Source organism: Dipodomys ordii, unplaced genomic scaffold (genome assembly GCF_000151885.1).
Source record: "Dipodomys ordii isolate 6190 unplaced genomic scaffold, Dord_2.0 Scaffold78, whole genome shotgun sequence".
Lineage (NCBI taxonomy): Eukaryota > Metazoa > Chordata > Mammalia > Rodentia > Heteromyidae > Dipodomys > Dipodomys ordii.
In genome coordinates this window covers 5,147,534-5,175,120 of record NW_012267294.1, presented here as the reverse complement: position 1 = coordinate 5,175,120, position 27,587 = coordinate 5,147,534, and the positions used below count along the sequence as shown (strand labels likewise).

The 27,587-nt window shown below is 48.5% G+C and overlaps 2 protein-coding genes across 3 annotated transcripts in view; one reads left to right on the top strand and one right to left on the bottom strand.

Moving 5' to 3' along the window:
- Window positions 1-304: 304 nt before the first annotated feature.
- Phtf1 (putative homeodomain transcription factor 1) lies at window positions 305-23,062 on the top strand. 2 transcript variants are annotated; one of them, XM_013024700.1, is made up of 18 exons: window positions 305-376; window positions 1,142-1,198; window positions 7,105-7,174; window positions 7,835-7,993; window positions 10,414-10,570; window positions 12,109-12,246; window positions 13,340-13,499; window positions 13,899-14,075; window positions 14,157-14,246; window positions 15,025-15,246; window positions 16,250-16,378; window positions 16,700-16,972; window positions 17,703-17,834; window positions 18,224-18,310; window positions 19,642-19,797; window positions 20,797-20,892; window positions 22,169-22,294; window positions 22,680-23,062. In XM_013024700.1, the coding sequence occupies exons 1-18, from the start codon at window positions 332-334 to the stop codon at window positions 22,698-22,700; spliced, it is 2,295 nt and encodes a 764-aa protein (XP_012880154.1). In that variant the 5' UTR covers window positions 305-331; the 3' UTR covers window positions 22,701-23,062. The 2 variants fall into 2 exon arrangements, with proteins under 2 accessions (XP_012880154.1, XP_012880155.1); XM_013024701.1 differs by lacking the exon at window positions 18,224-18,310.
- Window positions 23,063-25,206: 2,144 nt separating this feature from the next.
- Magi3 (membrane associated guanylate kinase, WW and PDZ domain containing 3) overlaps window positions 25,207-27,587 on the bottom strand; it is an 87,221-nt gene continuing 84,840 nt past the window's right edge. Inside the window, exon 22 of the mRNA XM_013024619.1 lies at window positions 25,207-26,342. Coding sequence (XP_012880073.1) covers window positions 25,387-26,342 — 956 coding nt within the window. The 3' untranslated portion in view covers window positions 25,207-25,386. The remainder of the gene's footprint in view (window positions 26,343-27,587) is intronic.

Sequence of the window (27,587 nt, the reverse complement as noted above, 5' to 3'; positions counted from 1 at the left end):
CCCTCCCCTCTCCTCTTCTCCTTTCTTCTCCTCTCCCCTCCCCTCTCTCCTCTCCCTCCTCCTTTCCTCTCCCCTCCTTTCCTCTCCTGAGGTCTTCCTCTCTCCTCTCCCCTCCTTTTTCTCCCCATCCCTCCCCTCCTCTCCGTCCTTCCTCTCACCATCCATCCCCTTGCTGCTCAAACCTTGCACCGCAGCAGCTTCTCAGGCCCACAGCCAGAGAGAGAGAGCCTGCCAAATCCATGAGCCGTCTGGGTGCTAGTCTGCAGTCCTGGCCTCACCCATGTGTTTTCTTCCTTTTCAGTGAGATCCCGCTCTCTGGCTGGAGACCCAGATGGCCTCAAATGAGAGAGATGCTATATCATGGTATCAGAAGAAGGTATTGCCAAGCCACATTTATTTGGAAAGCATGCTTCTTGTAGAGAAAAACTCTCCTAGAGAAAAATGCTTCCCCTCTGTCTGGAGATGCCACATATTCTTAGTGTGCTCTCTCATCATAAGTGGAAATTTAGATGGGCATGGTCGTTGTAAACCCAGCCCCACGTCTCAGGATAAGATTTTCAGATCTTCTCCAGCTCTCTGAATATCTGCTTCTGCACAAACTTATAGGTTTTTGTTTTTGTTTGTTTTTACATTAATGATGTCCTTATCCACATAGTTCAGATTGCTGCTGTCATCAGATTGAACCATCCCATAATTTTATTCTTCTTTAGTATTTCTGTTGATGTTTTCTTTTGGAGTGGAAATATCTCAAGATAATACTTGATTTGAGATAATTTGGGATACTTTAGATGTTTTTTTAAAAGGAGACAGATGGGCTGGGTAGGTGGCTCAGGGGTAGAGTGCTTGCCTTGCATGCATAAGGCCCTGGGTTCGATTCCTCAGCACCACATAAGCAGAAAAAGCCAGAAGTGGTGCTGTGGCTCAAGTGGTAGAGCACTAGCCTTGAGCTGAAGAGCTGAGGGACAGCACCCAGGCCCAGAGTTCAGGCCCATGACCGACAAAAAAAGGAAACAGACTTTAGAAATATTTTTTTAAAATAATTCAGAGAAGCACATTTCCCAGATAGCCTGTTCTTGTAGATTCATGACTTAAATATAAGGGTCATCTTTGCATTCCTTTAATAGCCTGCTCCTTATTGCAGATTGGAGCATATGATCAACAGATATGGGAAAAGTCAATCGAACAGACTCAGATTAAGGTAAATTGGTTTCTTTAATTCTAGCTTTGTTTTATTGCATTGGTGGTATTTGGAAAAACCAAAAACTGTAGTTCTCCAGCAAGCATGGCCTTCTTTATTATTTCAGGTTTCTAAAAGGACCAGTACACGCACCATGATAAAGGGCAGGTGGTATGGTACTTCAGTATGAAGCAGCCTGTATAAATGGCAGGTGGTACAGGACCTTGGTAGGAAATAGCCTGTATAAATGGCAGGTGGTACAGGACCTCAGCAGGAAGTGGCCTGTAAAAATGGCAGTTGGTACCAGGACCTTGGTCTGTAAAAATGGTAGGTGGTAGGGGACCTCGGCAGGAAGTGACCTGTATAGATGGCAAGTAGTACGGGACCTTGGCAGGAAGTGGCCTGTATAAATGGCAGGTGGTAGGGGACCTCGCCAGGAAGTGGCCTGTATAAATGGCAGGTAGTATGGGACCTTGGCAGGAAGTGGCCTGTAAAAATGGCAGGTGTTATGGGACATCGGGAAGAAGTGGTCTGTATAAATGGCAGGTGGTACAGGACCTTGGCAGGAAGTGGCCTGTATAAATGGGGTCATGGCTTCTTAGCTTTGCTCACTTGTCACCATATGACCGTTGAGATACAGTTTTCCCAAGGTTTTAGATTACTCAGGAGAAGCTGTTGTCATACTGCCCTGGGCTTCAGGGATTTGCTCTGTCCTTTGAGCTGCACCCCAACCCTTTTGTGCTCTGATTAGTTTTGAAATAAAGTCTCACTATTATGCCTGGGCCAACCTGGACAGGTGATCATAACTATTTCCACTGCTCATGTGGCTGGACACCATGTCAGACTAGAGTGTGCCACCATCCCAGCTTGCTTTTTTTGGTGTGTATTGGAGTTTGAACACAAGGTCTTGTGCTTGCATGGTTGATAGGTGCTCTGCTCCTCCACCCAGCCTGACCTTTAGCTTGTTATTTTGGAGATGGAGTCTCACACACCTGGCTTTCTATTAGTTGACTTCTTGCCCAACCCAGACCTGTCACCTACTGATCTTCCCTGATTGTAGCTTCCTGAATTGCTGGGATTATAGCAGCCTCAGAAATCCATTTTTAACAGTGTAGTTGTCTTCTTCCTTCTCTATTAGTCCTCTTTGTCCTGCATCTTCTTCCTCATCATCTTCACTGTCCAAGCAAACAAAATTCATTTTTGGCCTGGAACCAACTTGTGGGCCCTTGTTTTTTAAGTCTGTTTTTTTTTTTAAAGTTTTTCAAATTGTATAAAAATACACTGCTTTTAGATTTTTTGGTTATTTCATGCTAACCAAGCAATCAAAAGCTGGTGTATAATTCAGAATGTCTTCACTAATATAGGGGAGGAAAGAGTTTGATGATTTTCTAATAGTTCAGAGTCTGTGTGTGGAGTTCAGAAGTGCTTGTGCTCATGCAGAGTAGTCACGGAGTGCTGGTCCGTGCAGTGGTCAGGGACTGCTTGGGCAGGGTGGTCATGGAGTGTTCCTGCGTGGTGGTCCTGGGGTGCTGGTACATGGTGATCGTGGAGTGCTTGTACGCACTGGTCACTGAGTGGTTGCTTGGTAGCTAATGGTAGAGAGTCTTAAGACCAGCCTGGATCTCCTATAGATTTCTGTAGACATGCTCATAAATGCCATCAGACTCTTGTTTTGGGTCTATCTTTTTAAAAGATTTGCAGACAAATGGGACTACATGATAATAAAAGGTTTCTGTACAGCTAAAGACATAGCTGCTCAACTAGAAAGACAGCCAACCAGTTGGGAAAAGATATTTACTAGCAACACATCAGACAAAGACCTAAAATCCACTATATACAGGGAACCCAAGAAACCAACCCCTCCCAAATCTAATACACCAATCACTACCTGGGTGAGGGAGCTAAGGAGAGACTTCTCAGAAGAAGAGGTGAGAATGGCAAAGAAACACGAGGAAATGCTCGTCACCCCTGGCCACTCTGGAAATGCAAATGGAAACAACTCTGAGAGGGTCCATCTCTCAGATGGCCAACATTCTGAATTGGAACAACAGTGCTAGTGGGAATGTGGGGAAAAGGGAGCCTACTGGGGCTGGGAAGGTGGCTCAGTGGTAGAGTGCTTGCCTTGCATGCATGAGGCCCTGGGTTCGATTCCTCAGCCCCACATAAGCAAAAAGAAAAAAGCCAGAAGTGGCACTGTGGCGCAAGTGGTAGAGCACTAGCCTTGAGCTGAAGAGCTGAGGGACAGTGCCCAGGACCAGAGTTCAGGCCCCATGACCGGATCCCCCCCCCCAAAAAAAAAAAGAAGCCTACTGAACTGCTGGTGGGAATGTAAGCTAGTACAGCCGCTCTGGACGGCAGTCTGGAGGTTCCTCAAGAAAGTAAACACAGACCTCCCCATGACCCAGCCGTACCACGCCTGGGCAGCTACCCTGAGCATCACCAGCCAGGATACGACAAGGACACCTACACACCCATGTTCCATGTTCACTGCTGCACTGCTCACAACAGCCAAGGATGGAAACAGCCCAGATGCACCACAAGAGATAAGTGGATCAAAAGACAAAATGTGGTACCTATATACGATGGAATTTTACACAACCATTAGAAAGGGTAGAATAATGTCATTCACAGGGAAATGGATGGAACTAGAACAAATCATGTTGAGAGAGGTAAGCCAAGAACAGAAAGACAAACAGTGCATGTTCTCTCTGATACTTGGAAGTGAGATTTAAAATGCAGTGGGATATGGCCAGTTATGTAGGACTCAAGACACTGTATACAGTGAGACCAAAAGAGGATAATCTTAGGAGAAAGTATCCACGTTGTAATACCCAGGCGCTTCTTTGTGTGTGTGTGTGTGTGTGTATATATATATATATATATATATATATATATATATATATATGTATATAAATTATATACAGACTGAAACTCCAAAGATAAGGAAACAAAGGACTTTTTCTTACTTTGTCCTTTTGTTTTCTGAGTGCTGTGTATTCTTTGCCTCATATACGGTGTGTACAGTGTACATCTGAGGGAAGGTGGGGGAGGGCACAGAATCACTGGAAAGCAGGTGAACAAGTCCAGCAGCACAGCCTGCTGGCTTCACTGGACATTGAGGAACATGAGCCACAACTCATAGGCGGAGATGGGAGGAAGGAATGAGAGGGAACAAGGTAACCGGTGATACTATGCAAAAGGAAGGAAATGTACTTACTACCTGACATATATAAAGGTAACTCCACTATATATCACCTCTGAATAAAGTAAAGTAAAAAAAATGGCTGCAGATTGTGTTAGCACAATGTGGATGAACTGGGTGCACTAGTTTATACCTATAATCTGAATGATTGGAGGCATAAATAGCATCATGGTCCAGGTCAGACCTGGGCAAAAGCACCTGAGCCTGTCTGAAAAATAACTGAAGCAAAAGGTGAGTCTAGATATTTGGAGGAATTGTTCAACAGGAAGGGGAAAAGAAAGAAAAGAAAAGAAAACATCTTGAGGGAGGAAATATAAAAATAAATTAGAAGACAGTTTTTCTTTTTTTTTTTTGGTCCGGTCGTGGGGCCTGAACTCTGGGCCTGGGCACTGTCCCTCAGCTCTTCAGATCAAGGCTAGCGCTCTACCACTTGAGCCACAGTGCCACTTCCGTTTTTGTTTTTGAGAAGACAGTTTTTCTAAACTGAAAGATATTTTCATTTGGAAGGATTTTTTTTTTGTGGTCATGGGGACTTGAACTCTGGGCCTGGGTGCTGTCCCTCAGCTCTTCAGCTCAAGGCTAGCGCTCTAACACTTGAGCCACAGAGGCACTGCCAGCCTTTTCTGCTTATGTGGTGCTGAGAAATCGAACCTAGGGCCTCATGCATGCAAGGCAAGCGCTCCACCACTGAGCCACCTTCCCAGCCCCCTTTGGAGGGATTCTTAACACAGATGCAATGAAGACACTTCACTTCCTCATGGAATTTCTGAATACCATGAATAAGGTCAGGGCTCTGAGGAGGGAAACTGTGTTCTGTGCTGGGGCACAACATTAGGAGACTGCATTCCTGAGAGAAAAGCACCCACAGCTTCTCATACATCCAGGGCAGCTTTCAGTCCGGTGTAAGGTAAAAGGATTATTTCAGGCAGGCTGGGACTTACGTACTTGACTTTGTGGTTGCTTTTCGGAAAGCTGCTAGAAGGACATTTGGAGGGGGCAGGAGGTACAAGACTGGAGAGAGCTCTTCTGGTGGTAGCAGGAGTTTAAAACCTTAGTTCTGACATTGCTTCAAGTGTGGATAATTTTCTAGTACTTCTTCCAGTTTTAATAGGAAGTATTTTGGTCTTAAACAGGAAGTCAAGCCAGAGCTGGGAGTGTGCTACACATGCAAGCACAAACTCGGTCGACAGCATTACGTGCATGTGCGTGCGGGATGTGTGTGTGTGTGTGTGTGTGTGTGTGTGTGTGTGTAGTGTCTGGATGGCAGCTAGGAGAGGAGGGTTCGTGGGTTAACAACTATATTCTCACAATGTACGTCAACAAATGATTTCTAAAATTAATGAATAAAAGAATAGGTGGGTGTGGGAGGCAGGGATCAGAATTACTGTTGGAGATCAGCCTAGAAAAAGGAAATGAGACCTCTCCAGAACAAGAACTGGGCCTGGTATTAATGCCTGTCCTCCACGCTGTGTGGAGGCACATATAGGATCATGGTCCTGGCCAGCCCTAGATAAACAGGAGGCCCTACCCCCAAGTAGTTTGGGCAAGGTGGCCCAAGTTCAAATCCCAGTACTGGAAAAAAAAAAAAGCAGTGGAGCCGGTGCCCGTGGCTCACGCCTGCAATCCTAGCTACTCAGAAGGCTGAGATCTGAGGATCGCGGTTCAAAGCCAACCTGCGCAGGTAAGTCCTTGAGACTCTTATCTCCAATTAACCACCAGAAAACCAGAAGTGGTGCGTGGCTCAAATGGTAGAGTGCTCGCCTTGAGCTGAAGAGCTGAGGGACAGTGCCCAGGCCTAGACTAGTTCAAGCCCCCCACACTAATTGAAGAAAAGTGGTAGAATGTCTGCCTTGCAAAGGTGCAGCACTGAAATTAAAAAAAGGAATAGTATAGGTATATTGTTTAGAAGTATAGAAGTAAAATACATAGAAACAGCCAAAAAGATCAACATCTTTTGCTTTTTAAATTTTTTTTATTGTTACTATAAAGGTGATGTACAGCGGGGTTAGAGTTACATGAGTCAGGTAATGAGTGCATTTCCTTCTGGACCGGGCCCTGTTCCCCTCACCCTCTCCAGTTACCTCACTTCACCTGTGAGGACTGAAGTTGGGAGGAGAGAAGCAGTGGTGGCTTATTGACCACTTTTGGATCTCTGGCTTTGACTTATTTTAAAAAGTGATGAAGTGATCTGTCAGGCTCACCTTGTCATCCCAGCTGCTCAGGAGGCTGAGGTCTGAGGATCATGGTTCAAAACCAGTCCAGGCAGGAAAATCCGTGGGACACTTACCTCCAGCTAACTAGTAAGAAGCCAGACATGGTGCTGTAGCCCAAGTGGTAAAGCACCAGAGTGCCAGCCTGGAGCTCACAAGCTCAGGGACAGGCTCTGAGTGAAAGCCCCAGGCATGCACCATGCACACCCGTGTGCATGCACACACACACACAATGATAAAGTATATGCTTTTATTACATGATAAGACTAAAATTAATGATACTATCTTTTAAAGAGCATTAGGATTAAAATGTCACTTGTAAAAAAAACATATATTTCAGGCATGACTGTGCCATTCTGTAATCTCAACAGTCAGAGACTGTTAAGAAGATCTTAAGTTCTAGGCCAATCTGGGCTACATAGTGAGACTTGCCCCTGTCAGGGTTGGGGGGCAGGTAGGAGGTAGAGGAGGGGGAGCATTTGAAAGAACTGCTTTTTTCATTTGTTTTATCCTAGGGCTTCAAAAATAAACCAAAAAAGATGGGTCACATAAAACCAGACTTGATTGATGTGGACTTAATCAGAGGTGAGCTCTACGGCTGGTTGGTTTCTTGTGGATATATCTGTGTCACAGCGGCACTGTTATGTTTTGGTGTTGTGCACATGTGCCAGGAGGGTAGCTTTCACAGCTAACGTCTCAGTACTGCCAGTGACATAAATGACAAGGTTTTCATAGATTTGAATGTGATGCACCTGCAGACACAGGTCTAGTGAAAAGTGCATATTGATTGTTGACTGCCTGACTTCCTTGAGTTCTTGCCATTGAAGAGGACTTGCTTACAGTGCCCATCCATGTAATGGAGTGTGTGCAGGCAGATGGTGTGTGCAAATCGATAATGTGTACAAATAGATAATTTGTGTATATAGATGGTATGTGTAACTAATAGCTTGTGAAAATGTGTGTAAGTACATGGCATGTGTAAAAAGCATAGTAGCATGTGAATAGATAGTGTGAGTGAATGGGATAATGTGTGAATAATGTTTATGAATAGGTAGTATGTGTGAATAGAGAGTGTGAGTGAATGGATAGCACATATAAATAACGTGTAAACGGAGAGCGCGTATAGAGGGATGTGTGTAAGTGGAGCGCCTGTGTACACAGGTGCAGTGTGTTAACAGATGGTGTGCGTGAGCAGATCAGGTGTTGTATATAACTAGCGTGTGTAAATGCCCCTTGCCGTCGCAGGCTCCACGTTTGCCAAGGCCCGGCCGGAGGCGCCCTGGCCGTCGCTGACACGGAAGGGCCTGGTGCGGGTGGCTCTCTTCCCACTCTTCAGCAGCTGGTGGATTCAGGTCACCTCTCTGAGGATCTTCGTGTGGCTGCTCCTGCTTTACCTCATGCAAGGTACCTGTGACTTGTGGCTTGCAGTGGCTGTGTCTCATTGCAGCTTTTGCTACGGGACAGTGAAGACTGATGGTTTACCCTTTGTCCCCTGGCCCAAAGTACAAAGGAGTGAAAGCATGTTGACCATTTGGGATCACCTTAAAACTATTTGCTCTGAGGTGCCGACATGTTCATCTAGCTCTCTTCCCGCACCTTCTTCCATCTCTCTCTTCCTCTCCCTCCCCCACCCCCACCTGCCCTCTGTGTACTGGGTTACTCCAGGACTAGAACCTGGGTTCTCTTCTCTTGACTAATGTTCTCTTTTCAAACCTCATTTCTTGGGGGGCTGGGAATTGGCTTAATGTTAGAGTGTATGCTTAGCATACATGAGGTCCTGGGTTCAAATCCTCAGTACTACATGAGCAAAAATAAGCCTTATTTCTGCATAGACTGCTGGCTCCCATGCTTGTACTTCAGGCGCGCTTCCTCTGCCGAACTTCAGCCTTGCAAGTCTGCCCACCTGACATTTCCATGTGTACCTTACTAGATGTGTTGAACTTCATCATTTTAAGACTTTTTTTTTGGGGGGGGGCAGGGAATGTGGCTTAGTGGTAGAGTGTTTGCCTAGCACGTATGGGGCCCTGGGTTCGATTCCTTGATACCACATAATAAACGGAATTAATAAAAGGAAGAATAACCATTTTTTTTTTTCTTGTCGGTTGTGGGGCTTGCACTCTGGGCCTGGGCGCTGTTCCTCCGCTCTTCAGCTCAAGGCGAGTGCTCTACCACTTAAGCTACAGTGCCACTTCCAGTTTTCTGGTGGTTAATTGGAGATAAGACCTGGGCTGGCTTTGAACCTTGATCCTCAGATCTCAGCCTCTTGAATAGCTAGGATTACAGACCTGAGCCACTGGTGCCTGGATCATTATTATTATTTTTTAATCTTGTTTTGGGAGGGTGTTAACTGGGGCTTGAACTCAGGGCCTGGTGATATCTTTTAGCTTTTTCACTCAAGGCTGGTGCTGTACCATTTGAGCCACAGCTCCACTTACGACCTTTTAGTGATTCCGTAGTGATAACAGTCCCATAGTCTTTCTGGGCTGGCTTTGAGCCATGATGCTCAGAGCCAGCCTCTAGAGAAGCTGGTAAGCTGCCGTTGCCCTACTTAGAAATCTCAGTTTGATGTTTTTGTACATTGTCTCTTTCACTCTTTGCCTGTCGTCAGCTGTCACCCCCCCCTGCCACAAAGTGTGTCTTAGCAGCCACTAGCATGGCCACAGCTCTAGTCATCCCCACTGGGTAACATCTCTCTCCCCCATCATCCTTCCTCTCACAACAAAGGGAGAAGTGTTTTGTTATTTATGGAGCCAATACTGGGGCTTGAACTGGGGTCTGAGTGTGTCCATTAGCACTTCTGGCTTCTTGGTAGTTAGAGATAAAAGTCAGTTTTTCCTGCTTGGTCTGGCTTTGAATCATGACCCCAAGATCTCAGCCTCTTGAGAAGCTAGGATTATAGGTGCTTGACAAAAGAAATGTTTTAAAAGTGGCTTTAGAATGAACATCTCATCTCATAGCCTCGATGCCCCTGGCGGCTTGTTCCTGCTCCCTCCTGCGTCTCTCCCTAATGTCTCCTCTTCCTCCTCCATGCTCACTCTAAGACAGTCTTGTTTTTTTCCCCAAGTCCTGCGGCTTGAACTCTGGGCCTGGGCGCTGTCCCTCAGCTCTTCAGCTCAAGGCTAGTGCTCTGCCACTTGAGCCACAGTGCTACTTCTGGCTTTTTCTGTGTATGTGGTACTGAGGAATGAACCCAGGGCTTCATGTATGCAAGGCGAGCTCTCTACCACTGAGCCACCTTCCCTGCCCGAAGACAGTCTTTTTCCTGTTCCCCACAGAGCTTTTTTTTTTCTGCTTGAAGTGTTTTAAGGCTTTTTGAATGCTTGATCTGGCTGAGTGTTCATTTCCCTGCCTTTAATTTTATGAAAATCTGCCTCCTAAAAGCAAGCAATTCTTAAAAGCAAGAGGAGGGTGACTGTACTTCCTGGGAGCATGCCGCCAGAGTTGGCTGTGGACCGTGCTGTCTTTAGCAGCAGCTGGGCAAATGGGTCAGGCGTCTGGGGTGCACTCTGCATCCCAGGCAGCAGTGGTGGGCCCTGGCATCCTCGTGGAGAACGGGGTGCTGCGCCTCTGAACACGTTTGCGTGTACTGCTCGGGAGCATGGCACCTCCCCGTGGGAGACCTGGGATGTTCTTGGGATGCCTGGTCGTCCCAGGACCAGGAGGGCATGGGCTTTCATCTGTCATCTTGCACCGATATGGCAACATTGCTTCCATCTTCTCTTAGTTCCTATGAATTGCTTACTCTTTTTAAAATGATAGATGGCAGGAACAAAGTGTATCATTATAGAGTGGTTTTAAAGATGAGCTCTACCTCTCTTCTCCAGTCATGGCAGTGGTGTTGTACCTCATGATGCCCATTGTGAATGTGAGCGAGGTGCTGGGGCCCTTGTGCCTCATGCTGCTCATGGGGACCGTGCACTGCCAGATCGTGTCCTCCCAGGTCACACGGCCTCCAGGGAACAACGGCAACCGCAGGCGGAGGTGAGCAGAGACACTACTAACAAGGATGCATGTGTGCGCGAGCGCGTGTGTGCACAGATGGGTGCATGTGTGCATCTGTGTGCATTCGTGTGGGTGCCAGTATTGAGTTCATACTCAGGGCCTCCCACGCTTGCTTGTCTACTCAAGGCTGGCACTCTGTCACTTAGCTACAGCTCCATTTCCAGCTTTTTGGTGATTGGAGATAAAAGTCTCACAGACTTTCCTGCCTGGGCTGGCTTTGAATGATGATCCGTAGCTTGCGGCCTCCTGAGTAGCTAGGATGACAGGCCAGTATAAGCATTTTCCTTGAACTTCAGTTTAGTCCAAATATCTTGAAATTCACTATTAACATACATTGGATTGGCACTATCAAATTTTATGTTTTTTGTGTGTGGCAGTCGAGCTTGCACTCAGGGCTTGGGTGCTGTCCTAGCTGTTTTGCTCAAGATACTCGATCACTTGAGTCACAGTTCTACTTCTGGGATTTTGGTGGTTTGTTGGAGATAAGAACCTTACAGACTTTCCTGCCCAGGCTGGCTTCAACTGTGACCCTTAGATCTCAGTCTCCTGGGTTGGGAGGATTTTAGGTGTGAACCACTAGTGCCTGACTGAATTTACATTTTTTTAAAGTGTATGATTGATTTCTAAGTGGTCTAAACTTTTAATCAAGATGGACAGGACATTTTCACACATTGAATTCATGTCAAGTTTTTTAAATTATGTGGTATATGCAGATTTTTGAACTGCTGAAAATTTCTTAGGTATTTTAGTATTAGCTTCCAAAGTTAGTATTATCTCTCCTTAGAGTATCTCTAGAGTTTTACTTCTCTAATATTACTAAATTTTCAATTTAGTGCAATGAATTTCAATATACTTTTTTTTTTTGCCAGTTCTGAGGCTTAAACTCAGGGCCTCGGCTTTGAACCTGAACCTTTCTGTGCTCAAAGATAGAGTTCTACCACTTGAGCCACAGTGCCACTACCCACTTTTTCTGTGTATGTGGTACTGAGGAATCGAACTGAGGGTTTCATGCATGCTAGGCATTCTACCACTGAGCCATCTTCCCAGCCCTGTACTTATTTTTAAATGTTATTTTTCAGAACTCTGAAGATTCCTTGTAAATTCAATTAAATTGACTTAATATTTTCTAAGGAAATATGGTACTGTGCGTTGTCTCACTTATCTGTAGGATATGTCATTTGGCTGCACAGGCTGTCAAGAGACTTCTGTGCTGATTAAATGTGCAAAGGGTGCTTGAATAGATAGTCTCTCCTGGTGTGGAGTGAGGGTTATGTGAGCGAGAATGTTTTCTATTCTTATTTCTGGATAGCAGTGCTGTCTATTATGAGAATGAGCAAAATAATAGCAGGGCTGTCTTTTCTCTTTTTAGTTCTTTAATCGGAAATGTTTTTGTGTAATTGTTAATTGCCCCTGACTTTAGGAAATAATCTATTAGTACAGTTTTCTGGGGGGAAATTATGGACAGAAATAAAAAAAGATTCTGACTAGTCTGAAGTTACTGAAATCTTCTTTTGTAGAAAATTACGGAAAACTATAAATGGTGATGGGAGCCGAGAACACAGCGGCACAGCCTCTGACAAGATGAAGGGGGCTGAGGCGCTGGCCCCGGCGCCCCGCAGGGCCGCCAGCTTCTGGGGGACACTCTTTGGGAACAGGTAGGGGTCTGAGATCTGACACTCACGTTTCTGGATGCACAGCAGGACCCCACCGTCGGAGTGTGTGCGGTGCACATGACTGGAGAGTGATAGTTCTAGAAAGATTTGCCAACAAATTGGCTCGCGGGGGCCAGGTCACCTGTGAACACCCTGCTCTACCATCACGTCTGGTCTGTTTGATTTTAATGCTTTTAGGCCACAAGATCACAAAGCACAGATACTTTAGGCTGTGTCAGGCAGTAAAGGGTGGATGGGCTGTGGGATGGGCAGGCGAATGGACTGGATTCCTACCTGGCTGCTCTGGGACCCTGCGGGTGGGACCTGTGAGGTGACTCGGAGGGGCTGATTGTTTGTCCCATGCCTCAGGCTGACCAGGCAGGCACTCCACCGCTGGACCGCACCTCCAGCCCTTGTCATCGGTTATGATAAGGATCGGGACGCTATTGCCTCCTGCTGTAGTGGGGAAGGCAGCTGGTGCGGCCACGCCGGCTTCCTCCTTGAGGCAGAGCTTCCATGCACTGCACAGGCTCACGAGGGCCACGCCTGGACACAGCCACACTCTTCTGCAGTTACTTTGTCTAAGATGAAGTGTGTTCAGATCTTCATCTTTGCCCTTGTGTAGAGTGTCGATTCCTTGTGTTCCAGGCTTCTCCCATGTAGCCAGGAGAGAAGAATGGCAGGCATAGTGCTTTACCTGGCTCACATGCTGACCCTCAGCCAGCAGTTACGTGACCATGTAGCTGGAGGGATAATGGGACTGGAAGGCTCTGGGCTTGGCCGCCCAGGTGGTATTTATGAGGGGGACGAGAGGTCTTGGGTTGGCCTTGGGTTGGAGTGGATGCTGGGAAAGTAGTGAACTGACTGCATAGAGTGAGCTACAGCGAGCTTGTTCTGGCTAATGGCCTCTGCCGTCATGAGTAGTCTGCATGGAGGGTCTGTCCTATACTCTCAGCAAGCTAACGACCTGAAAAACACAATTTCTGAATTTTGTTTCCAGCATGCTGGATTGTGCTCTTCAGAAGAAAGTGATTTCATGGTAGGTGATACTCAGAAAAGTTGTTAACAACGTTTCTAATTTTTTTTTAAAAAACAGGATAAAAAAGGTCAGGTTACTATCTAATAAAGGGACAGAAACGGACAACGACTCCAGTTGTCTCCGCCCGGCTGTGAAGAAGCAGCTCTGTCGGCCGGAGGGCAGGACATGGCCGCAGAGGGACAGAGCGAAAATGTCCGATGGGGAGAAGAGCCGAAGGGTAAGGGTGGATGTGCGGAGCTCTGCTCTCAGACTGTCTTCACAGCAGACTTATGGGACAGAAAACTTCCTGATGATACTGGAGCAAGGAGGGTGTGGGCTTGCGGTTGATTTGGGGTGGAAGCCTGTGTCGCACATGTGCAGGGGCTGGGTGTGGAGATGCTGTTCCACCCTGTCCACCGGGCCTGCGGCAGCGGTGTGCCTTGTGTTCTTGTGCTCACAGCTAGGGCTGGGTGCTGAATTTGACTGGAGGCTGGTCCGCACAGAGGCTCCGGAGTTTCACGTTTCTGTCTTTCTGAACTTCAACATTTTCTTCTTATTGAGGTGGTTGGCTAGTTTGTTCAGTGTGTGTTCAGTTGGTGTGGCTGCTAGCTGCTCCAGCCGCTGTGCTCCCTTGCAGGACCTGGCCAGGCGGTGTCTGGACAGCAGGGTGTCAGACGACCCGTCCAGTGACGAGGACGGCGAGGCACACACCCAGATGATCCTGCTGCGCCGGAGCGTGGAGGGTGCCTCCAGCGACAACGGCTGTGCTGTGAAGAACAGAAAGTCTGCGCTCGCCGGCCACCTCCACCCTCAGGTGATACTCATTTCAGCCTCAGAGCCCGGGAGGGAAGTCCTATCCCCACCTTCTCCTGTAACATGGGTGTGATTTCTGCAGGCAAAGAAGACCGCTATGCGGTGGTGTCACCTAGTGCGGGACTCAGACAGCCTGGCTGAGTCAGAGTGTGAACCCCCTCCCTTCAGCCAGGTAAAGCATCTTCCCGAGATCAGTGGTTTTTTTTTTAAAGTATTATAAAGGTGATGTACAGAGAGGTTATAATCACGTAAATCAGGTAACGAGTATGCTTCCTTTTGGACAGTGTTACCACTCTCTTCACTTTCTTCTAATCTTTCCCTCCAGTCCCTGCCACACATTGTATACTTGGTGTGCCACAGAGTGTCCAGTGAGCAGCAGCGCAGCACTGGATGCTGCCTGTGTTTGCCCGGGGCGTACTCTTGGCTGTAGTGACATCCAGCTGTGGGCAGGGGCAGGGAGGCAGATGCACACATGGTGCTGTTTAGCCCTAATCTGAAAAGCATCGTAGACGATGCTCAGAAAGACCTTGCTCAGGCCCTGAGCATCTGGGATGTGGAGTTGTTCAGGAAGTAGGGCTACATTATGGAGAGAGGAGAAAGGACCATTAGAAGATGGGAGCACTGCCGAGGGAGAAGGGGGCTGGGGAGGAGAATGACACAGCCTTGGAGAGGTGGGGCACAGCTGAGGGAGGTGAGGGAGGGCAGGGACAGAGGGACACTGTCCCAGGCCCCACAGCTACTCCTGGGCCCCGTGGAGACCCAGCAGGGTCACTCGCCTCCAGATGTCTGGGTGACACCCCAGCTTGGCTGTTACTAGGAGACACTCGAGGCCCGGCTGGCTGGGGAGCGGGCATCGGCCTGCGGAGGCCGGCACTGCCATACATGACTCCTGTCCACTTTGGTTCACGTCACTGTTGTTAAGGGTGCTGTCCTGTTGGCCTCCCCTGAAGGGTACCCGGCCTGGCGTGGCTGGTGGCTCCCGGCGCCTCCGCTTGTCCGGAAGGGACTCGGAGAGCGCGCGCCAGGACTCGGAGACGGAGGACATGCTGTGGGATGACCTGCTGCACGGCCCCGAGTGCCGCTCGTCGGCCACCAGCGACAGCGAGGCCGCGCAGCCGGGCGCCCTGCGCCCCGGGGCCAAGCGTCCCCCCCAGGAGGACGCGTTCCAGCAGGTGTGTGGGGGCGGGGCTTGCCCACACTCGGGGGGCGGGGGGACCCCGCTCTGCCCCACTTCTGAGGAGTGGGGTGAGAAGAGGGAAACGCCTCCACCTGAGGTTTTTCATTGCTTGGGTGAGTGTCTTCCTGTGGCAGTCCACTGTTCCTGTGTGAGCAGGCCTGGCCCATCTGCTTCCTTTTTTTTTTTGCCAGTCCTGGGGCTTGAACTCAGGGCCTGGGCATTGTCCCTGAGCTTCTTTTGCTCAAGGCTGGCGCCCTACCACTTGAACCACAGCATTACTTCTGACTTTTTCTGTGTATGTGGTACTGAGGAATCGACCCCAGGGCTTTGTGCATGCGAGGTGAGCACTCTACCACTGAGCCACCTTCCCAGTCCCCTGCTTTCATTTTTGTAGGCACTGTGTGAACCATTGCCTTTCTCTAGAGCATAGATCATGTGATGCTTTCATGGTCAGGTTTCAGTGTCACAAGTAGCCTAGACTCCTTAGGAGGTGTTTGTGGAGTTGTTGCTACCTTGTGTCACGTGGTCCCTGTTGGCTTTACATGTGGAGTATTGTGAAGTAGCTTGGCAGGACAGCTGGAAGAGTGAGCCCAGTAAGCATTAGACATGTGTGCGTACACGTCCAGAGAGGGCCACAGCCTTGGCCTTGATCCTCAGCACTCTGAAGACAGACCTCATCAGCCTTTCTCATAAAGAGCCACACTGCTGAGGTAGCACGGAGACTAAGGCCTGGGCTGGCCGGGAGCTGGTAGTCCGCATCCTCCCAGGCTGCTCGAGTGTGCTCTGCTAGTTCATGCACTTGTAAGGCCAGAGAAAGGCCTGATTTTCTTCCTAACTTCCTGTGCTCTGGTCACTTACCTGTCTTTAGAGAGGGAAAATGTGGAAAGGAGTCCCACCTCATTGTAGAGGGCAGTTAGCTGCTCAGCAGGTGGTGAGAGGCTGGTGAGCCAGGAGGCTTGGCCTTGCAGCTGGAGTCACCTCTGTACTTCCCTCCCTAGAACCACCTGTTTTGGCTTCAGAACTCAAGCCCCGCCTCTGACCGGGTCAGTGCCATCATCTGGGAAGGCAGTGAGTGCAAGAAGATGGACATGTCTGTGCTGGAGATCAGTGGCGTCATCATGAGCAGGGTAGGGTTGGACGTGGACCTCCTCCCTCCCCCCCCCCCTCCACACCTTCTGTACCACACCAACCGGCACCCACCTACTGCTCTGCGCTCTGAAGTCGCAGAGTCCTGGTAGTATGTAGGAAATGGAAACATGATTTCTGCTCTCCAAAGCTTCCTCGTCTCTTTGGCCCTAGCTTGTGACGAGTTGCGAGTTTCTGCTCATCTTCCTCTCCCTGTGGTGCTGGGGATGGAGGCCAGGGCTCCCCAGCCAGCCTGCATATTGAAATAGCGTTGGTGCCACCTCCATTGGCGGCAGTAATGCTGGGGCCCCATCCGTCTGCAGGTGAATGCGTGCCAGCAAGGTGGGGGCTACCAGATGCTGGGGAACGCCGTCACCGCGGGGCTGACCCTGTTCCCGTTTCTATACCGCCTTTTCCACGAGAAGAGCCTGGAGCAGATCAGGTCCATCTCGGCTGAGGAGGTCCTGGCGCTCTTCTGCGGGGCACCGCCCGTCATGCCTGTTATCATTCTGTCTTTTATTAATTTTTTTGAAAGACTGTGTCTTACTTGGATGTTTTTCTTCATGATGTGTGTGGCGGAGAGAACGTACAAGCAGGTTAGTGGATGAGAAGCAATGATATTTCACATACTTGTTTTGGGTCTCTTGATTTTGGTTTGTGAGGGTTTAATTCCTGTTATTGCCTGTTTGTTGTGTGGGACATGGCTGCCGCCAGGCGGGCTGGCTGCTGTTGGGCATTAGACCATTAGGACCCCCCTCCCGCCTCTCCTCCCCCCACCCCACAGAGTGATGATGTTTTTGTAAAAGATGGTGGGAGTTGCAGGGTGCGGGTGGCACACACCTGTCATCCCAGCTACTCGGGAGGCGGAGATCTGAGGATCATGGTTCAAAACCAGCCTGGGTAGGAATTTCCGTGAGACTCTTCAATTAACCACCAGAAAACCATAAGTGGTGCTGTGGCTCTAGTGGAAGAGCGCTAGCCTTGAGCTGATGAGCTGAGGGACAGTGCCAAGACCCACGACCGACCACCCCCCTCCCCCCCAAAAAAAAGGTGGTGGGAAATGAGGAATCAGAGTCCCCAGCCACCATTCCTCACACAGTCCAGCTCATGCCCTGTGTTTCCATGCAGTGTGCTGGCCAAGCCAGGTGGTAGGCGTGAAGGACATTTCACACTTCCGCACTGCCCACTCTTGGGGACCTCAAACATGAATTCACCCATTTTAACACTTGAAGTAAATATGTGGAGAGCAGCGCTGACGGCTGTGTGGACTCTCAGAGATGCCTGAATGTTTCACCTTGTGCTTTTTTTTTATTTCACCTCCTGTAGAGATTTTTATTTGCAAAACTCTTCAGCCATATTACTTCAGCCAGGAAAGCTAGAAAATATGAAATACCTCATTTCAGACTTAAAAAGGTGGAGAATATCAAGATCTGGCTATCGCTGCGTTCCTTCCTGAAGGTCAGTCTCCTCCGGGGACACCAGTGCTCGTGGTGTGCTGGGCAGAGGCCCCTGGGCTGTGGAGGTCAGCCTGGGATGGATGCCGAGTGGTGGGCAGATGGCTGGACAGGTGGTTGGGAGTGATCTATCTGTAGAGCTGGTAGAAGTTAGGTAAGTACTCAGGGAAAAGAAAATTTAAGTTTCCTAGGGCAGAGTGATACAAATACTGTTTCTTTTTCTGACTGGGAAGTAGCTAGAACTAGATTAATGATCGATCGTCCTCTCGTTTCGGGGGAGTGTGGGTTGCAGGGCCTCAGACATGGGTATTGGAGTGTGTGGAAATGTTGCCTGACGTTCTTGGAACGCTGGCGCTGCCTTGAGTGTGAATGGTGTGGTTGTCTGCCCCACAGAGGCGAGGCCCGCAGCGCTCTGTGGATGTTGTGGTGTCTTCCGTCTTCCTGCTGACACTCTCTATCGCCTTCATCTGCTGTGCCCAGGTAAGAGTGCCCACAGCCCACCGTGCGCTTAGCTGTGTGGCTTTGAATGTGTCCGCACTTCTTTTGCTATTTTCGGATGCTGGTTAATTTTTCTAACAGTATGGGCGTGAATATGAGGATTCAAGGTCATTTTAACTGTAGTTATAATTTTTTTTTTTTGTCAGTCTTGGGACTTGAACTCAGGGCCTGGGCACCGTCCCTGGGCTTCTTTTGCTCAAGGCTAGCACTCTACCACTTAAATCACAGTGCCACTTCTGGCTTTTCTGTGTATGTGGTACTGAGGAACCCAGGGCTTCATGCATGTGAGGCGAGCACTCTAGCACTGAGCCACCTTCCCGCCCCATTTCTGAATTTTTGATTGATAGAAAAGCTACTGTGAGCTAGGCACTGGTGGGTCATGCCTATAATCTTAGCTCCTCAAGAGGCTGACACCTGAGGATCATAGTTCAAAGCCAGCCACAGCAAGAAGGTCCCATGAGACTCAAAGTGGTAGAGCACTAGCCTTGATCACAAAGAGCTCAGGGACAGCAAACCAGGTCTCGAATTCAAGCCCCACGACCAACAGAAGAAGAAAAAAAAGAAAGCTACTGTGTTCTGACAGCTGTGAACAGTGATTTTTTTTTTTGTTTGTGCCAGTTGTAGGGCTTGAACTCAGGTCCTTGCTGGCTACCCCTAAGCTTCTGGCACTCTACGTCTTGAGCCACAGCTCTGCTTCTGACATTTTGCTGGTTAAATAGAGATAAGAGTCTTGCAGAGTCTGCACCGGCGGGCTTTGAACCATGATCCTCAGAATCTCAGCCTCCTGAGTAGTTAGGATTCTAGGCATGAGTCACCATGCCTTTTTACTCTTAAGTCAACACATTTTAAAAACAACTAACAGGAAACTTGAAGGAAAAGAGGCACTCAATCAGTTTTAGCTTTTGTTTGATGTTAGTGATGTTCGATCCGACATGAAGAGCTGATTCCTAGGGTGCTGCAGCGCTGGGAGTGGAGGGCCTGTGGGGTGGGGTGTGGGCTCGCTGGCGCACTTGGCAGGGAACTGTGGTCCTGTGTCCCAGGGAGGGGGCTGGTCACAGCAGCCAGAGATGGCTGTGCCCCTCCTCACCTCCTGCGGTGTCTGTGTCTTCTCCTCCTGCAGTATCTGTGTGTCCCCATGGGTTCCCCCAGCCCCTTACTAGGAAAAGGAAAAGTGCTACAGATTAAAGATAATACTTTATGAGCACTGAAACTCTTAGGCTTTGCATCTGAAAGCGTTCTTTTAAATTTGGTAAGGAATCCATTATGTGACTGAAGGCAGATTTAGAACTGAGCATTTATTGGGTTCTCTGTAGGTCCTCCAAGGGCATAAAACCTTCCTGAACGACGCTTACAACTGGGAGTTGCTGGTCTGGGAAACAGCCCTGCTGCTGTTCTTGCTGCGCTTGGCCTCACTGGGGTCTGAAACCAACAAGAAATACAGCAACGTCTCCATACTGCTCACGGAGCAGGTAGGGCATGGGGGGGAGGGGCATCACCACTGGGTCATGCTGCCCCTGCTCTAAGCATACTCATCAGGGCCTCACACCTGCTCCAGGTCCAGGGAGTCAGGATCGGAGGGATGAAGAGACCTGGTTTTCTGCCTGTGACAGCATGCTTCTAGCCTGGCATTGTGGCCAGGATAGATTCAGGCCTCTAGAGGACCTGTCACCACCCAGAGAGCCTTCCAGACTCTGCAGCACCAGCCACAAGACCACACCCAGGACTTGGAAAAGACTTGTTTTTCAGTATATTAATACCTTGTAAACAGAGGAGCACAAAACAGTTTTATCTTTTTGTTTTATTATTTTTTGCCAGTCCTGGGGCTTGAACTCAGGGCCTGGGCACTGTCCCTGAGCTTCTTTTGCTCAAGGCTAGTGCTCTACCACTTGACCCACAGCACCACTTCCAGCCTTTTCTGTGTATGTGGTACTGAGGAGTCAAACCCAGGGCTTCATGCGTGCTAGGTGAGCACTCTACATTCCCAGTCCCCTTTATTTTTGATTTCAAGTAAACTCGAGCTAAAAACATTTAGAATCATTATTCCTCCACCCTTTTCCAAATAGAGTGGAGAATTCTTATTAGGAAAAAATAAGGAAGTTAAACTGTTTTCTTCCCACATATGTTTAAGTTATTTGGGGGGTGAGACAAACAAGAGTTTTTTAACTTAAGGAATTTACATGCTGATTTTGTTGTATTTGTAATTACTATAAAAATGTGAATTTGTTGATGGTTCGGTTATTACCTTTGCTAAAGTTTACTCTGTCAGAGGTTGGTGGCTAGCATACATGGTATGTGCTCTCTGTAGAAGAAGTAGTTAGAAATTTTAAAAGGTGTTTTTGATGGTATGTGGGTTTGAACTCCTGGCCCCCTGTGTGTTAGGCCAACACTCTACCACTGAGCCGTGCCCTAGCCCTGTATATATTTTGTTTTGCTATGAAACTTAACCTTAATCTTTATTCCTTTCCTAGATTAATTTATATCTTAAGATGGAAAAAAAGCCAAATAAAAAAGACCAGCTCACTCTTGTAAACAATGTACTAAAGCTGTCCACCAAGTTGCTAAAAGTAAGTAACATCCAATGATATACTTGTCTCAGCTTCTTTTTTTCTTTGGTGCTGGTCCTAAGGCTTGAACTCAGGGCTGGGCACTGTCCCTCAGTGCTAGCGCTTTACCACTTAAGCCAAGGACACACCCAACCTTTTTAGTGCTTTAATTGGAGGTAGGAGTCTCGCTGACTTTCTTGTCTGCATGGCTGGCTGGCACCATGGCCCTGAGTAGCTGGGAGGACAGGTGTAAGCCACTGCTGCCTTAGACAGCAGCTTTTCTGAGGAAACTCCAGGGATGGGTGCTTGTGGTCTAGACAGGAGGCCCTGGAGCTCGGGGTTTACAGGCCGAGTCCATGGCCAGGCCAGAGACAAGAAGCAAGGCTGAGAACAGAGTGGCCTGGTCTCTGAGGTGATCAGGATGGCGTGTCCCTGCCCACCCAGGAGCTAGAGGTCATGAGGTTTTTCCATGTGAAGCAACCTATGCCGGTCAGTCAGCAGACCAGATGTGCCCTGCGCCCCAGTGCTGCCCCTTATCCTGCCCCGTGGTGGGTGCTGCTGTCGGTGGTAGCACTGAGGACCCTGCACGGGGGCCAGCACTGTCCAGCAACTTCTCAAGGCCTGGGCCTGCTTTCTGCCCGACCTCTGGGAGGAGGTACAGTCACTAAGGCAGAGGCCCTCGTGTCAGCTGTGTTCATGTAGTTCTTTGTACAAGAAAGAAGACGATGAACTAAAATCATCCCCTCAAGTCAGCAAATCAGGGCTTTACCTCTTAGAACTCTGAGACCATGGTGACAGTAAATACCAGAATGAATAGATGTCAAATGCCAGCCTGATGGTTTGGGTTAGTGACAGGTAAGGAGAAATTTTCACTCTTCCTGCTCAGATTTGATGATTGGCAAAGTGTATTCACAATGTTAAAAATTAAAGTGGGGCGCCAGTGGCTCACACCTGTAATCCTAGCTGCTCAGGAGGCTCAGATCTGAAGATTGTGGTTCAAAGCCAGCCTGAGCAGGAAAGTCTGTGAGACTCTTACCTCCAATGAACCACCAGAAAACTGGAAGTCACACTGTGGCTCAAGTGGTAGAGCGCTAGCCTTGAGCTGAAGAGCTGAGGGACAGCTCCCTGGCCCAGAGTTCAAGCCCCTTGACCACCGGCACCAACAACAAAATGATACCGAATCCATCTAAAATGTGTGGTTCACTCCAGTGCCTCATGGACTCTGCAGGTGATCTTGGAAAGGCAGGTGTGCAGAGCGTGTCTCTGCGTGCATCTCATGCTAGCTCTTGCTTTGTAGGAGCTGGACACCCCATTTAGACTCTACGGGCTGACCATGAACCCCCTGATCTACAACATCACGAGAGTAGTTATCCTCTCTGCCGTCTCAGGAGTCATAAGCGATCTTCTGGGGTTTAATATAAGAGTGAGTGCCTGCCGCCACTGCCTTCCTGTCCTTGTGTATGCGGGTGTGTGCGTGCATCAGGAGGCTTGGGTGTGAACGTCTGCTGATGCTCTGCTTCTCAGCTCAGCTTTCCTCATCCACATGCGTAGAGCACTTAGCACCGTCGATGAGGTGTGAATTCATGTCACTTTAGTAGCACAGGCTGGAAGATGTTACCATGATCTCAGGTAGGCATGAGAACCCATGGTCAAGCTGCACAGTCATTTTTGATCCTGCAAAAGATGCTTTTTTTCCTAAACTGTGGCTGGGATGGTTGATAATTTTTCTCTGTGAAGTCATGAAACTATTAGTTTTAGAACTAACCTGTTAGTTTTAGAACTAACTTTGTTGATGTTTTCTTTCTTAGCTGTGGAAAATTAAGTCCTGAGTCCTGTCCCCGGACCCCCTGCATGGGCGTCCGTTAGCCCACTGAGAGACGGCTGCTCTTGGCCCTGTCACCTGTGCACCTCTTCACCTTTAGCCATGTGCGGTCAGCAGACGACAGATGCAGTCAGTAACAACGTGTTCCAGGCTAAGACAGTCATTCCAGGCACTTGAGAACTGAGTTGTACTTACTGGAAAGCCTTTTGGGTAGCTATGGTTGATGCCTAAAGTTCGAAGCAAGTATCGTATTGGAAAGATGTACACTCAGTACTTTTTTATGATAGTCTATGGAATCGGGCATTTCTCTATTAAAGGGAGATCAAGCTATTTTAGGTTGAATCCAAATAAAAGAAAACTACTGGATAATTTCCGTTTCCAGGCTTATTTTGTGATTAAAAGCAAGAAAAATATCTAAATTGTGAATCTCTTATTTGAGGAGAAATTTGAATTAGCCCCCAAATGGCACTGGCTATGTATCAAGCACACGCTGGCAGGGCCTGGGCTCCACAGAGCCACATGTGTGAAGCACATGTGTGCAGCCGTGTCAGTACTCAGGGCTCTGTAGGGAAGGCCTCGGCCATGTCATCTGCCAGGGAAGTGGCCACAACAGACTGTTTGCTGTACTTCTCCAATGTGGGCAGGCCTGGGAAACCAGGGATTATTATTTTTTTTTTTTGGTTGGTCGTGGGGCAGGGCGGCCAGTGCTCTACCACTTGAACCACAGTGCCACTTCCGGTTTTCTGGTGGTTAATTGAAGGTAAGAGTCTCATGGACTTTCCTGTCCAGGCTGGCTTTTGAACTGCAACCCTCAGATCTCAGCCTCCTGAGTAGCTAGGATTACAGGTGTGGGCCACTGATGCCCACTAGGTTTATCTTTTCACCCCTCCATCCCCACCTGGTCCTGGGTTTGAACTCAGGGCCTTACTACCTGACAGACAGGTGTGGGTTTATCGTCAGTGTGAGCACATGTCATGATAGGAATTTATCTTTTCCTTGAATAGAAATTAGCCAGGGTCTTGAAACAGGCCTAGGCCTGTTTCATACAAAGTATTAAATGAGAGCCACTCCACAGCACTTCATTCTCAAAGCTTAAAGTTTTAAGAATAATGTGAGGGCCTGTGACCTGATGTCTGCACAAACGCTAGATTTCCAGTGAGACCAGCTTCTCTTGACAGTGCAAGAAGGCAAATGATTTAACAAAATTATTTTCTCTACAGTGGATGGTGAGAAATAGGTGTAACAGTAAAAGTCTAGCTCTGCAGGTGAAGTCACAGGACCAGAACCTCCTTGACAAGCCAGGGTTTTGAATGTTTGTCACTTGGAGGCTCAGCTCCTTGACAACTCAGCTGCAGCTTTAAAAGGAGAGGAGTCAAGGAAATACAGGCAATGGATTTTTTAATATCTATATAAAAAATAACGAGCAATTTACAGATCTTTCTCTAATCAGAACTTCAGTGTACATATATATATGCATATATATATATATATTTATATAAAGATACTGTACATATATAAACATTTACACCAGGACATCCATGTCTGCGCTGCGGCTGGAGCGGCGTCTACCTGCACAGGGCCAGGCTACGCAGAGATAAGAGCTGCATTATGACAAGCCACATCACGGTTAAGAAGAAAGGTACGACCCGCGTCACTAACTGTGGGCTATAGAGAACTAAAGTCAGCATTTATCAAGCCTCTTGGTTTCGCTCTATTCAGTGAGTAGTGAGCCTCACTTTGGGACATGTGTGCCAGCTACAGGTGGGTGCTACATGGGGTTTCACAGGCAGACTTGAGGGAAGGACTGGACACAGTTCTCACAACAGCACAAACCCAGGGTGACAGCACACCTTCGAGCCCCTGGACCAGTTGCCCTGGGAAGGCATGTGTAGAGGGGGAGTGCCGCCGCAGGGATGGAATCCGGCCCGGCAGTGGGAAAGGATCTGGGAAGGCATGTGAGCTGAGCAGACATTCTGTCTTCCTCTTGTGTTTGAGCAGCTGAGGATCAAGGCCTGGCTGGCCCAGACTCTGCCCAGGTGGCTGGCTTTCTCTTCAGCCAGCGAGCTGCGTGTAGTCTGGCTGGTTTCATAACTGCTGAACACTTTTTGCGCCCTATTTTGGCTCTTCATATATGCAGTAAAGCTTACGTGTTTAGTAGAACGACCAATTGTCCAGACATGGTGAGCACTCGTTGCGTCCTGTGGCTTCACAGTGACTGAGGCTGGCAGAGGTTGGAACACCATGGCCTGCAAAGACATAAGTCCTAACGCCCCATCTGTCCTAATGAAAAAAAAAAGAGCCCTAACAGGACACTGCTTTCCTTTTAAATAGGGCTTTGGGGTTCTGTTTTAAACTGGGGTACCATCTGCACCTGTTAGAAGAGGCAGCCGTCATCATTAATGATGGGTCACACCTCTTGAGGACTGTGAACATGCAACATGCTATTGCACCACCCCAACTTCATCACTGAGCACAGAGCAGACATGGGCAGCAGGTGACATGGCACATGGTAACCACAGGCTAGAATGTGTCACCACGCTGTCTGGAGAGGCTGCCCTGGGGAGGCGCTGAGCAGTGGCAAAGGTCCTGCATGCGGTCCAAGTGGATACTCAAATTAAAATGTGCTCGGGTATTCTAACTTGTGGAAAACTGCTTTTGGAAATGCTTTTTTTGTGAGAAGATAACGACTTGGGTCACGGCCGCTTCTCAGCCACACCTGCAGCCCCTGTGGCTCTGTTAGCGCCTGGCACCTTCCAGGGCCCTGGGGTTATGGGCATTTTCCGAGTGCCCTCCTGGCCCTGGTCGGCCACCACTGCCTCTCTCCCTCTCTGAGTGTCCTGACTGAGTGCAGTCCTCTCCTCTAACGTTTGCAGGCTCCCTCCTGGCTTCTCTCTACTGGAACTCCTTTCTCTAGAGGCTGCCTGCCCTTCCGTCCCCTCTTCAGGCTCTGCCCCACTAGCAGTGCTCAAGGTCTTTTTGGTCGACTTGGCCTCCATTCTCTTGCTCTTACTCTCTGGTGACCTGGCTCTGTTTGTCCCCAGTGGACTTGGCTTCAGATCTTTCCTGCTGGCACCGGCTTTCTCTCTTGCAGCAGAGAACTGTTCTGCCCTGTCACCAGCCCTGCCCGCGTCTAGGGATTTGGTTCCGGCACCAGCCAGGTCGTGCGGCTTCTTGGGGCTGGAGGAGCGCGCCCTGCTTTTCCTGCCGTGGCTGTGGCCCTGTCCAGAGGCCGACCTGGTGCCCACCTGGCCTTTACTCTCCCCTTTCCTAGGGCTGAGCGAGCCGTCTCTGGGTCTCCCTTTGAGGCCATCTTTCTGAGGACTGGGACTCTTCCCCAGATGTTCCTCTGGATGTTGGTTAGCTGACTTTTTGGGACTTGCAGATCTGCCTCGTGGCATTCCACCGTCTTCTACCTTTAGGAGATACTTCTTGTCACTGTGGTGTGGACCTCTCCTGTTCACAGTTTTCTGGAGAGGAGGCTGATGCGTTAGTTCCGGCTGGTGCTCATGTGAAGTGCTTTTCTTCTCGGGGCCGGCGTCCTTCAGCTCTGCCTCTCCACATGCGGGAGCGGTGTGTGGAGAGGAGGGGCACGGAGGCTGCTCCTCGTAGATCACACTGAGAGACGGAGGGCTACTCGTGTCCCCGTCACCTACAGAAGGGTCCAGGGTGACAGTGTTACATTTGGAAGCAGAACTGGGCACGAACCCCTTAAACTGAACGGATGCATGTTTACATATCTCTCTGTGAAGCAGAGATGGGCAGACACTGGAGAACATGTGCTGATAAATTGCTGATATATGTAAACACTTCATTTTATAATTATGTATAATTAATGAGCTAAGTAATGTGTGATCTGTGAATTATTTGTAGAGCCAAAGCAGAAAGTTACAAGAAATGATAATAAAATTGGACTAAACTATCTTGTCCACAAGGTTTACAATTAGGGTATTACCAATGGATATATCCTTAAGAGATATGAAAAAATCATTAATAAATATGAACAACTTCCATGAATATTTGTAAGCATTTTTCTTGAGCTATGCTGGCCAAATTCAATGCCAAAGGAAACTTGAGAAGTGAGAAGGTAGAAACAGATGCATATAAAGGCATCATTTTTAATTAACAAGAAAACAAAAGGAGGAAGTGATTTATAAGACATGCAAATTTACCAAGTCTTTTTAAGGAAAGACCAAGAAAAGCCCTGAAAGCCTTAATGTTGCTCAGGTTTCACGTAGGAGCACAGACCGGAAGGAGCCAAACCTGAAGGAGGAAGAGAAAAAGCCTAGGACTATGTGGAAACAATGAGCATGGTGAGCAAAGATGTCCCCAGAATGCATGGCTCTCAAGTAGACGGCAGAAGGCAAAACAGAGTCACACGCTGGAAGGGGACGGGACGGCAGGAAGTCATGTCCACACTTGCCCTAGAAGGCCTGGGCTAGGGCAGACAGGACCAAGGCCAAGGGACTACATGACTGCCTTTAACGTCTAGCGTGATGCACTCAAGAGACAGTCCAAACTACACGACGAAGCCAAGGAAGCTGGAGTTGGCGCAGGAGTACAGACCTGGTCTCTGGTCCAGCTCTGTGCCTCTGGGGCTTTTACAAGTAACAGGGATTCCTGAATTTCTTATGAAAACTTGTCATTAAGAGGCAAACTGGTCTTATTGTAAGGAAATAAACTTTTTTGGTACTGTGTGTAACTAGCCATGGAAGAGAGAAGCTGGGAGATTCTTACCAGTTTACTGCGCATTTGAATTGCTTGCCAGTCTTACAGGCGGATACTTTTACATGAAATGCCATTTCAACAGACACCCGCTGGAGGCCCCTTGTTGAGTTACATGCAGCAACTGCCTGGTGTTGGCGCCTGCCTTTGAGTTGGCTATAGACTGTCCCCC

Coding starts and splice junctions, on each gene's coding strand:
- Phtf1 (XM_013024700.1), top strand. CDS start 332: ATGGCCTCAAATGAGAGAGATGCTATATCATGGTATCAGAAGAAG. Junction 12,247..13,339: donor GGGACACTCTTTGGGAACAG/GTAGGGGTCTGA, acceptor TTTAAAAAACAG/GATAAAAAAGGTCAGGTTAC. Junction 16,379..16,699: donor GTGGCGTCATCATGAGCAGG/GTAGGGTTGGAC, acceptor ATCCGTCTGCAG/GTGAATGCGTGCCAGCAAGG.